This window comes from Leuresthes tenuis, unplaced genomic scaffold (genome assembly GCF_036924035.1).
Source record: "Leuresthes tenuis unplaced genomic scaffold, fLeuTen1.0.hap1 SCAF_23, whole genome shotgun sequence".
Classification (NCBI taxonomy): domain Eukaryota; kingdom Metazoa; phylum Chordata; class Actinopteri; order Atheriniformes; family Atherinopsidae; genus Leuresthes; species Leuresthes tenuis.
The window spans coordinates 18,090,011-18,102,963 of NW_027325377.1; the positions used below are offsets into that span (position 1 = coordinate 18,090,011).

General features: G+C 38.1%; 1 protein-coding gene across 1 annotated transcript; it reads right to left on the reverse strand.

The window, feature by feature from the left end:
• Positions 1-7,045: 7,045 nt before the first annotated feature.
• Positions 7,046-11,227, reverse strand: lum (lumican). The gene is made up of 3 exons (XM_072377526.1): positions 11,092-11,227; positions 9,294-10,172; positions 7,046-8,280 (listed from the first exon to the last, which is right to left on the reverse strand). The coding sequence occupies exons 2-3, from the start codon at positions 10,165-10,167 to the stop codon at positions 8,126-8,128; spliced, it is 1,029 nt and encodes a 342-aa protein (XP_072233627.1). The 5' UTR covers positions 10,168-10,172; positions 11,092-11,227; the 3' UTR covers positions 7,046-8,125.
• Between the last annotated feature and the right edge of the window lie 1,726 nt (positions 11,228-12,953).

The following is a 12,953-nucleotide window of genomic DNA, read 5'->3' on the forward strand; positions in this document are numbered from 1 at the left end:
GTACTTGGTTGAAAAATCTGCAGAAAATACAGAATAGGGACACAGAAGGCATTTTTAGAATAGTCCTGAGTATTTGTTACCTGTTGGACTAATCGTATGTAGTAACTTAATGTTCAGCACTTCAGCTACAGCATCAAGAACAAAGATGACGCTGTTTAAGGTACCAGATATTTCCTGCAGACATAACAGGTAATGGTTTTATGGGAGAGAGGTCAGTGTTAAGCTGAGGTTGGCCACGCAAATTGTTTTAACAGAAGCTAGCTACCGCCAGGAATAGTGACCTTTAAAGATGCGAGCATGAACCTGCACCAATATCTTGCGATGACGGCAAAGACTTGAGTGCAACCGGATGATCCCAGCTCACTTTGGAGGATAGGAGCCACACTTATCTGTGATCAGCCATGCAAGCCCATTAGAGCTCCTCTGGTGTATCCCTTGGTGTATTTATGTACAGCGACAATTACTCTACACATGTTTGTAATCTTGTATGATCAATTACACATCCAGACACTGGAACTGTACAAAGACAAATAATTTTTTAGATGAATGGATACATATTACATGTCCATTTTTTGGTCCACAAATTTTGCTGCTTAGATTAGCTCAAAATGACTCTTCTTCTTTGCCAACTATCTGTTGTTGTTTTTTTTATTGATATCCTTGTTGTGAAATCACGTTGTTGAATTTGATATAATTTTATTGCCTTTTTTAGCCCAAGGAAATTAAAATGAAAACTTGTTTTTTGGCATGAAGCAAGCCTCTCTCGGACTGCAGCCCTTTCAATTGCTTTGCATGCAACTCAGTCTGCAACACACAGCCAACAGCATGAATTCAACAGTGAGAATATGTTTTTACTTGGACTTCCTACCAATATGACTAAATAAGCTGCCTCATAAGCGATTTGCTGATGATATCAAGGATGAATCAATATGTTTTTGTATTTCAATGCAAAAAAAATAAATTCAAAGATTTACGAAGAGCTCATTCAATTGTTTCTCTGATTTGGTACAAGTGTCACACTATCCTGGCTCACAACAAAATGATGAATCTTTCAAACCTTATTCCAAAACAAAAAAATTAAGATAAGTAAGATTTGCTGATGAAAACGGTGAGTCAGGGCTTCACTGACTATTGACTGAAAACAAATGCTGAGTTGTATCTGGCTGACAGACTAAAATTAAACACATGCCGAGGTATAGGACAGCGCTAATTTCCTGCCAGGGTCTTTTATTCTGAGCCAGCTAGTTCAATTACACAACAGCTTGTATTTGCAGTGCATGTGTTTGCAGGATTGTTTCCAGTTATTGGCTTCCAGTTAAGCTACTTCATGACTTTGAAACTTGCTTTGGAAGAGTTAGAATGCCTTACTTTATGCAGAACTAAGGGAGCGATGCAGTGTTTATGGGTAATTATCATGTAAAAAAATAAAATAAAGTTTTCCAGAAGATTTGTTGTTTGGAAATAAATGATTGAAAATGATGAAAATCATTTATTTTGAGGCTTAATCCTGCTGTTAGAGTGGTTTCAAACAGACTAAAAAAAGGTGGCTATCATGAGAAAAATATCCAAACACATGATATTTGCTTTCAGCTTTATGTGTTACCAGTCTGTTTTGGAGCAGGCAAAGGGAAAGCACATCAAAAGAATGATCAATCCAGTCAGATGTCATCTTGAAAATGAGCGGCACCTTTTGTTCAAGCCTTCACATCCTACTTTTTCAAGCAAGCATAATTATTACAAAACAAAAGACCAAACCATCTTTACCTGTTTCTCTCAGCCCTGTGAGTGGTCAGCTTGCAGCCAGATGAGCGTGGGTCCACTCTGACGTGTGTCCACAGTCTCTTTTGGCCTTAGTCAGTGCAGCAACTTAGCCAGGTTAGACTTATAGTCTTGTCGGTTTGATACTCTCAAGGCTGCACCTTGTACATGGGGTGAAAAGAGAAGATGGAGCCTTTGTTGTTGGTGGGAGGACGATTGTGTGCGAGTTGGGATGTCCCTTCAGAGATTGTGTCACATGCCTTTCTGCTAGCACAGCATTTTCTTCCCCACATCTGTCGTTTTTTCTGCTCCTTTTTTTGTTACAGAAACTGACGTAATCGGTTTGCTGCTGAGGGTTAACCTGCTGCCAGCCACCCAACTTAACCACTTGGTCTCCTGTGGAGGTTATGCTTTTCACCCATGACTTTGGGGGATGGGTGCATGACCAGTTTATGGTTCATTTCAGCTCACAGGCCTTAGGGTGTGTTACTCGGCTCACAGGTGAGGATCATAATGGGTTTTTACTAACACTTCCACCCCACATTTCATTGAAAGCATTCCATGTTTTTACAACCAAAGGCTCATTTTTGTACCCCCCCCTCCCCACATCATGCCGGTCACTGATGTTACTGTGGAACATTTTTTAAATACAAGTAAATGCTAAAAGAATTGTTAAAATGCAATGCTTTCTTTGCAGGAGTTTCAGACTTCAACTGATAAACAAAGGTATGGAAGTGAGATAAAATCATGGAAATACATGGAAAAAGACTTTATCATTGATATTATCTTTAGGCATTTCGGTTGTCCCATTCTTCCACCTGATAAGTCTTAAGGGTTGCAACAGGTTAAAGGTTATTGTCCCCAAGGGATAATTTGCTGCACAGCTGGCACGTGAAAACAAATCTCACATAACCAAAATAAAACACAATACAACAAATGTCGCATCAGCAAAGATCTCAGAGCTATTCAAGGGGCTGATGGGAGTGGGGAAAAAATAGATTTTTATTCTGTTAGTCCTACATTTATCTGCAGCCAAAAAGGGGGTTGGTGCAGAATTGATTGGGCCTTTTTAAGAGTGCTGAGTCTGTCAAGTCACTCAGGAGAGTGCCTGCAATAATGTAGCATGATCTGACCAAGCCCAAAACATTTTTAGAAATAAAAATGTATAAATTAAATATCCACAAGCCAGCTCATCAGACCACCATTGATGTTATGGATGCATTGTAATTTATCTACTAAAATCTGAGGCCGGATACAGTTAAAAGCTGATAAAAAAAATTAAATCAAAAGGTAAAAAGAAGTGTCTTTGGTGTACTAATGTTGCAGATGGTTATAATAAAAGGGTCCTTTTGGAGACCTCCTGAAAGTTATAGTTTCAGGATAGTGTATTCTGAAGACTGCTGATCCACTTTTCTTGTAATGCCACTATGGGGTTAACATCAGATATGTCTTTCAGAAACAAGGGAAAGAAAAAGAGACAACAAAACAGATGCAAAAAGATATAGAGATGTAAAGAGAAATATAAATATCTATGGTGGATATAGACTAAAAGAGAAGTACAAATTGTGAACTGAGAGGAAATCTGCAGTGAGAAGTTAGAAAACAGATCAGGGTTATGATGGATGAGCACAGAATGTGCATACAAACAAAGAGAGCAGCTGGAGATGGTCTAGACTGAAAGAAGATTGGAGTTGCACCGCCAGGCTGCAACAGCTGATTGTACTTTCACTCATCGTCTCAAGCGAGTAGATTTGAGGCTTATGGCTTTATGAAGGACTTTATTGTCTAGACGCAGGCAGCAAGAGCTCTACTCTGAGGATTTAAATCAGGGCAACACCAGAGGAAGAGGAGGAAATTGTTCTAATTTGGGAATCGGTATAACTTACTGTATAAAAACATGTGAAATGTTAAAATAGCTGTTAAAGAAAACATGTTATGAGTTGTAATGGAGGTGGCAGTGAGTAGACTGCTGAATCTTTTGTGTCCTGATTGGTATTCAGTTTACAACAGTAACAGTTATAATCTGACCTTTAGATTACTCCAGTGCTTGAAGGTAGAAGGAAGTGTGATTACAGCACCTCAGAACAGATCAACAGGTATTGGCTTTGTCTTTCCTTAAGTGGGTCAAACGTAGGTTTAACTGACATTTACTGCTGGATTTAATTACAAACACATAGCAGGAATGAAGCAAGACATCTGGAATCAATTAGCATAAAATCCAGAAAAGTCACTGATGATCATCTATGTAAATGTGTTCAAATAGAGTCTGATCAATAAACATTCACGCTCACATTCCCTCCTGTGGTCAATATTTAGGTCACAAATTCACCCAACATGAATGTCTTTAGACAGTGGCAGAGGGACAGAAAACCTGCTTTTGTGAACTTTGGGTCATTATTAAAGTTTACTGGAGCATCAAAGATAACTTGTCCATTGTTTAAGTAATTTATTAGACCTACACATTTCATGCTATGAAAAGTCAAAATGTCTGCATCTGTGTGAGAACATATTTAAGATCACAATAACAAAAAACAAACGTCTTAAATCACCCTTTGTCACAAGGAGTGGCATAGTGGTGTTCAATGAACATGAACAAACCTAAATACAGAGGAGGGTGATTAGTGAGTGAAGGCAGCTGAGGGAAGAAATGCAGGTGAAGTGAATGAAGCTGATGGCAGGGCAAAAGAAACACTGAAGCAAAAAGTGGCACAACATGGCCAAAAAATGCAAAACCTGACACCCTTGTCAAAAGGTGGATGAACAAGTTTGTATTACAATTGTCAAGGGTTTGGTGGGTTTATTTTATGGTGTCATCTCCTACTGATGAATTATATCTCCCATGTGAATATCACAATTACTTTCTGCCTCCCCCATCATTTTTCATATTTGAAAGCTGTTTCCACATCAGCAGACACATGGCAACAACTTCTGCAGATGCACTGCTTTGTTTCAGTGTAGTTAGATTGTATTTTCCCACTTGTTGTTACCTAAATTCTCGTGAATTCTCCTTCACATCTTTTCTTGACCATTAGTTTTATTTTTGTTCACCCACAGCGAACATCTCCGTGACCTGTGCTGCTCCCTGAGCAGCTCTCCACAAGTTGAATCGTGGGAGTGGAAACAGGTGTGCTAGACTCAGATCAGGTCGTCACCAGCTGCAACCAATTCCAACCAAGAGCCTCAGAAATGCTTAAACGTGCCACTTTCACTCTTTCAGAAGATACACACTTTCAGTGAGCTTTATTATTATACAGTGAGAATTTTTTATCTGTTTTTACTTTTCAGTATTTCATTCTTGCTGATTAACCGTTTTCCTGACTCTTCCTAAGTTGAGTCTTTCTTAAATGCAGTCAGTTCCAGCTATGTGCTCCCGCAAGAAACCCTGGAGACATTTAGTTGAATAAATCAAGTCCGTTCCCTGTTTTCTCTATTCCTTTCAAACTCATTCCCTTTAACAAACCCTCTATTTAGCAAGGCTAATATATTCCTCATTCAAGCCCCAGCTCTACAGAATATGCAATCACAAATAACCTACTTTTGTCCTCCACGTCTATTTTGGTTTCAAGCTACGATTGTAGCATAATTCTTATTTCAGACATTAACAGCCAGGTGAAAGCACCAAACGCAATAACCTTTTGAACTCAAAGATAACCTTAACATGCTCAGAATAGCAAAGGGGTTAGGGTTAGGGTTTCATTGCTACATTGTGTAAAATCAACCATGTAAATGCTATAACAGACATGCTGCATTGCACTTTTGCTAATTAGCACTAAAGTACAGTTAAACCTGAAGGAATTAAGTATTTTTGTGGTTATTTAGTCAAAAAATAATAATGATTTTGATAGAAATTATGACCTGATGATTACAGGATCATCATAAGATGGATAAATGATAGTATTTATCAAATTTTAAGCACAATCCTTCTAAAGATTGTTAAGGATATTTACTTGAAAGAGCAAATGTCACTCTTACAGTTGTGATACTTAGATGATCACAGTCATTAGGGTTTATCCTATGTGGATAATGCATGTCTGCATGCCATTCTGTGGCAAACTAAGTAGTAGCGCAGTGGATATTAAATTAGATAAATTAAGATTTTCATTTGCTGTTGCCTCAAAATGAAAAAAAACAGTAACCCTATGGATAACGTATGTACCAGATGCAGATATTTTTAACCTGGCTAAAAGTACAACCAAAGTAAAAAATTATCATCTGGGCTCCATAGATAAATTCATGAATAGTAATAGTAATAATTAAAAAAAAAACTCATCCAGTAATATTTAATTTTTATTTGAAATATCCCAATCTGAGATGACTTTTTACGACTTCCAGGGTTTTATGAGCATGAATAAATCTTAAGAAAACTTTCCCTCATAATTAAAAGCAGACTACTCTGGCCCCATGTCCAAAGTCTGCCTAGTGATTTTGGTACGTCTAATCCAGTTAAGAGACTTTCATAAGTACACAAGCTTGTGTTGAGCTTCAGTTTAGCCTGCTAACAAAAGTGGAGATACAAAGTGGTGGAGAAGAAAAAGGTTAAGCAATGGTTTAAGAATGACCTTACATTTGACCACAACTGGATGCAAAAAGTACATGTTCAATCCAACTGTCAGGGAAACTGGACTGAAAAGTAGGCCTTTCTGAGATTCCTCTTATCTAAGCTGTGGTATTAGGAAAACCCCAGTATCCCCTGCATCCATCCAAGACCAGGGGCTTTGGTTTGACTGCACAAACTGTACTGAAATATAGATGTCTTAAGATGGCAACTGCAGGGATCCAAATACTTGTGATTAAAAAAGTGATATGTGGGGGAAACAACATGACAACCACAAAGCAGAGAGGATATTGTTTAATAGCCTGTTATTTATTTAAAAGTAAAGCAAAAATTTTTGTTTATTATTATAGCCTCACATTACATCATGTGGTCTACTCTTGATATATTACACCTAGTTTCTGTAATTTAATCTCCAGGAAGATAATGTTTTACATGTTGCAACTCGGAGCTTTATTACAGAATTCTGCTCTCTATTCACAATCCAGACAAGCCATTGTTGTCAGGTTAATCATTAAAATATTTACTGACATTAATAAGGTATTAATTACAAATAATTATTTTCAAGTGTGCCTGGAATGAAAAAAGTTTAGAAAACTGTATTTTTAAGCAAAGTTCCTATCAGGGATAAAGTACAAACATCTCTTAAGTAAGGCTTCAGTAAGTTTACTTGGGTGCCAGAAATCAGAAATTAATTATATATGCATGCTTAAAAAGTGACATCATACAAATATATTGGAAACATAGTTTATTCAGCTGTGTTTGGCTTTCTCACAGTGAATCAAAGAACAGTTACCAAGTAAAAACTTCACAAATTAAAAATGAACCAAACTAAATGTGATAATCTAATATCATGGATAAACAATTCAATCAACATGACAATGGAGCCAAGTTGATGTAATGCTGGCATGAAGCATTTATCACTCGTGAAAAACAGCGTTACAACGAAAGCACCTTAACTGCAAAAGCTGTACATTATTATCAAAAAATGGAAGCACTGGGTGCATGCAAGGGACTGTGTACAAATCAGTATTGTGGATGGCAACTGGGAATTAACATTGAAACAAACTTACTCACAATGCTTCAAACCAGTTATCTGAAGGTATAACTGAGCATTTCAATCACAACAGTGATATCTGAAACTTCCTGCTTTAAAAAAGTGGAAAGATGTTTTCACTGACAAAGATTTCATCATGGGCTTTTTATCTTATTCCAAATTTTAGTCAGCGAGTCATCATGAGAGACACCGATGAATTCAAAATTGGCAGACATGAGTTCACAACATAAAATATCTGTTCTGTTGTCATACATTTTGCTCAGTGAATTTTACACACTGAAATGTGCTTCTGTTTCCTGCTGGACCTTTGCACAGCCTAGGTTAATAACTGTCATTAAGCATGCTATACACTGGGACATAAAAGACAAACAACAAAATGACTCTATGACTGGATTATGATACTGGAGAGCTCAAGCTATTGTTTACACCATTGAACATGTATTTGGTAAACTCCAATGCAAGTTTGGAATGTTTAAAGTGTGTGGTTTTCCATTTTCAGTCGTTTTAATATAAGCATGTAAATTTCTATTAACAGAACTTTCTATTTACTTTTTGTATAACCTTTTTCATCTCCTTGCTTCTTCAACAAAAACAATATTCAGTCAGACTTCCAAATATAAGGAACAAGTATTTGGAGTGCTCATTTGAATGTGTCAATTGTATATTCTGATGAATACATTTCAGAGAAATCCAGAAGGCTTTGGGCAGAGCTGTGTTATGGCAGTAGAAAGCAGAGTTACGGATCTGATGGAAGTCCTTTATTCAAACATGACATCCGAAGCTTGACGCAGGCAGTTGGCAGACTCAGGGGGCATACTGCTGTGTGTGATGTTGTTGGCATCCAGACGCAGATGCCTCAGACGCGAGTAGTTGAGGGGTCCAGTGAACTTGCAGAAACTTGCTAGGTCAAACTCTGTAGATTATCAAAAAGAGGGAGCTCATTACAAGATTTAATACACAACATTATACTCCAAATTTACATATTTACATATTGCATTCCCAAGTCCTGACATGTTAAACATTTTTGGAGAAGGACATTACTGCTCTGATAAATGGAGGCAGTTAATCATATCCCCCTATCCCCCTCCTCCTGGTCCAACAATGAGAGGTAGGCATAATAAGAAAATAGCACGACAGTACGGATGTTTGTATCCTTAAGGCCTTGTAGAGGTCATCATTGTATATTTGAAAAGCCACGCCCACTTTTCAGGATTGCAATCAAATTTTGGTGAAGTAAAACCTTATTTCTATACATTGCCCTTACAGATGTAAGTAGGAACATTTTTAATGGGAACGTGGTACTACAGGGGTAAGACAGCTCTTCACAGCTCTTCATTCTTCTTCTGGTATCCCACTTGTGTAGCTGTACACTGAGCTAAAAAAATTTAAAAATTATATTATCATTATAATATTGTTTATTCTTTCGTAGCCATTAAGGGAGCCTGAAACAAGCAATTATTACTTTGAGCTCTTGAAGGCCCGCCTCCCTAAAAACCCAAGTTCCTATGATTGGCTGGCTTGGTGGAAGTCTTTTGCTTGTGAGCGTTACCTCATCCTGTTGCGGGTGAGGAAAAGGGTCTGATAGCAAACTGTTGAACAACTTCTTAAGTCCATCATGACATGATATTGAGCATTTTTAGAGCAGCACTAACATCAACAGCCACAAAAATAACAGCAGAAAAGCACAATTGGTAAATGATTTGCTAATTGTGTAATATAGTAGTGAATTTTATTTGAAAACTTAAATCATTATTATCTTTTTGTCTGTACCCTCCCCTTTTTATGAGAATGTGGGACATTATTTGACACTATTTGTACACATTTCGTATGAAAATCTGATGCAACATATTGAAATGAATGAAAAACACTCCCTTTTAAGAAGGCTACATAGGGCACCTTTTCAAAAAAGGAAAAATTGCCACTCACTGTTGATCTCATTGGCCTGAAGGTAGAGTTGCTCTAGCTGCTCATTGATTTCGGGGATAGACTGCAGCTTGTTGAAAGAGAGGTCCAGCTCCAAAAGTGACGTCACATTGAACACTCCAGCAGGGACCCCGGAGTCCACCAGCTTGTTGTGAGAGACCCTTAGGTACCGAAGTGAAGGCAGTTTGTTCAGGTATCCTGTACTGATGCTGTCTATCTCATTGTAGTCAGCATAGAGGATTTCCAGTGAACTCGGGACTCCGACTGGCAGCTTCTTCAGCTTGTTATGGCTTACGTCCAGGGACAGCAGTTTCTTTGGACCTTTGAAAGCACCTGCGACAGCTTCGGATGTTAATTCATTGTGCTGAAGGTTGATAGAGGTCAAATTCTCCTTGTCATTCAAGAGCCCAGAGGGAAACTTGGACAACTTATTATGCATCATCTTCAGCTCTTCAAGGACCTTTGAGGGAGGAACAATTGGCTCTGTAAGGTTGTTAAAGCTGAAGTGTAGCTTCTCAAGTCCTGTTAGTTTGTCAATTGTGCCTTTTTCTATCTTGCCATTAGTGATGTGGTTTTTGTCAAGTATCAGCCAACGCAGGGTATCAGTAACATTATCAAACACTCCTGCCTTGATCTCTTCAATCAAGTTGTTCTGCAGGTACAGGTACTTGATCCCTGTTGGAACTATGGGGACAAATTTAAGCTTGCGGCTATCACAATACATGGCGCTAGGGAAAGTGATCGGGCAATCGCACTCTTGATTACAGTTTGGCCCTGATGGTCCCAGCATGGAAACAGGCCGGTAGTCGTAGTCATCATACTGGCACAAGGCCAGGCTGACCAGTGCAGCCAAGAGGGGTACACGGAGAGGAATCATGGCTTCTGTGGAGGAGGGAGGGTGAAAGAAAGAGGTCAGGGAATAAAACTAAATAAGATGACCAGAACAACTAAATGTAAACTCATAACCTTTAACAGAAAAAAACAACTTCACTACCATTGAAACCACTGTTGTAGTTGGAGGTCTAATGACAAGATGAGCATTTTGACAATGCTAGGTCAGGTTCAGATAGATGTAATTCAAGTATTAATTGATTAAAATGGGCATATAAAAGAAAAATAATCAAAGGTGCAAACTGATGGTTGAAAAAATGTCAAGGTTGCCCATCAACACAAACAATAGCCACACCCACACTTGAGTGTCTTGTATAATCAGTCAAGAGTTCATGTCAACCAAGTGGAGACGAATGAGTCCAATATTCAGTAATCAGACTTGAACCATATCATTACAGCTGCAGTATTAACCAAACTGCTTTACAGATCTTTAAATAGCAAAGAGATATAGATGTTCCTTTAGTATAGTAAATATATGCATCCTGCTTGGGTTTCATCTTTTTTCGGTTAATGAATCGATCTATAAAAAGACCTGAACCTGAACTATTGTTAGATCAGTGTAATGAGTGTACAAAATCAAGCCTGCAGGCAATGCAGTCCCAGACTGATTAATTCCAGATCTATGAAAAATGCGAGGAGACACTGGATCCAAGACTGACAGAACTTTTTCCAAAGTCATAAAACGGTACTGTAGATCTGTATAAACCTGTAAGGTCTAGGCAAAACTACCAAAATACAAATCCTTATACTTCTAGTACTTATTTTTCTTTAAAGCACATGTACTTTTGCCTTCTCTACTGCAACACCAGCACCAGCACCAGCCCATACGCTAAATCCCAGTGGTTCCATCCAGACAACATAACAAAAGATGAGTAATCAAACAGGAAATCTCTAAACCATGCAAGCTTACCTGTGCTTCTCTCTCTTCGTGTGCGAGGGGTGGAGGGTCAGGAGGTAAGAACAGTGTGGTGTTCAAAAAGTGGAAGTCTCTGGAGAAAAACAGAAGGAGAGAGGGGGAGGAGAGACTGGGGTTGATGGAGAGACAGAAGGGGAAAGGGGAGGGAAAGAGAGAAGGGGGTAGGATGGGAGGCTTAACAAACAGGAGTCGGGGCGTCATCAGTACAAATGTCTGGGTAAACAAAAAACTGCTGTTAGCTAACCAAGAGCAGGTGCGACAAAGAATGGGGAATATTTCACCACACTATCTTTTATGTCTACTTGTGATCCTGACATGCAGTTTCTTTTGATTCTGGTTAATGCCCATTAAACACTCCAGCAGGGATCTTGAAGTCCACCAACCTGTTTTGAGAGATCCTCAGGTACTGCAGTGCTGCTGCCTCTGTCCCCAAAAAAATCATCTGCTAAATCATCTGAGAGTGTTTGGAAGCAAAACCTGAGCTTGAAGTTGGGTAGCATGCGCTTGGAAAAAATCTGAGAGGTTATGTGGAAAAAATGTGAAAACAATCTTTGGCAGCCATTTAACCCAGACGCCGGTTTTGAGGAAGAATAAATTAACTCTACCTCAAAAACTGCAAATCAGCCTTTGGAAAATCTGACAAAAAAGGCTATAAAAACAGCAAGAGCAGACTTGCATAACACTTGACGCAAACATTTCTACTCCTGTTTTTGACCAGAAAAAAACATCCAACTGATCCCATATGTCTGTGTTGTAACTCGTGCTTTTCATTGCTTCACCTTTATATATATTTTTTTCTTTTCATATTTGAAAGTCCTGCAAACCTTCTTTTTATGATCCAGAATGACCTAATGCATATTTCATATACGTATCTGATTACTGCAGGTGAAGAAGAGGAACAGGAGAGAAAAGGGCCACATGTTTGTCCCATTTGTTGGTGGATGTCCATCACAACTTAAATGCATACTGGAACTGGAACCTGGATTTGATTGGTCGCAGTATGGTCTGGTACTCTACTTGTATACCATTCTCAGACACCATCTCAGACACACTTCTTCATCATATGGAAAACATTCAGATTTCAAATTCTCAACCTGTATATAAAACTTCTGATTTTACACATGAAAAAAAATCCCAACACAGATTATTCTAAAATTTCATTGAAAAGCATTGTTGCCATTCAATTCAAGATGAGGTGATATTTTTTTTCGGGAAGTAGTAAGTATACATATAGATGTAGCTTTATCTATAGATATACAATTCATGTTAAACATAGAAAAGGGTGAAATATTCTATGAAATCAAAATCTGGCTAAATCTGACAAGAAGTCCACAGTAACCTTCAAATATGAATATGTTCTAATACATGGGGAGGGCAATGAGGCTCAACGTGGATGGTCAAGAAAAAATAGTCATTCCCCATGCATTCACATTCTGTTTAGGTCACAAAAAGGAGAAAATGTCCCCTTAATGTTGACAATTTCCCTTTCCATCTGGGTATTGTGCTTTAAAACTGTGAAGATGAAAATAAATGGTTTGTCATTTGAGTAAATGCAGCATCTCAAAGCCCCCATAATGACAAGGTAAGCAAGCTTTGATGTTTTTGTATTGCAAGACAAATTTTTGTTTATCTTTTTTCCAAATATCTCATGCATTTGGACCCTATCATTTAGTCTTTGTATTTCATTTTGATCTCAGTGGGCATTCTTTTCTCTGAGTCATTTCTCTCAAAGTTGTTTATTTTCTTGACAGAAGTAAACTTTGGTGTGAAAATATGATTATGTCTTATTTACACTTACACTTATTTAGGAAAATAAAATATTATGGTCTGGTTTATTGGTACACAGACTTGTTTCA

Coding starts and splice junctions, on each gene's coding strand:
- lum (XM_072377526.1), bottom strand. CDS start 10,167: ATGATTCCTCTCCGTGTACCCCTCTTGGCTGCACTGGTCAGCCTGGCC. Junction 8,281..9,293: donor TCAGGCCAATGAGATCAACA/GTGAGTGGCAAT, acceptor GATAATCTACAG/AGTTTGACCTAGCAAGTTTC.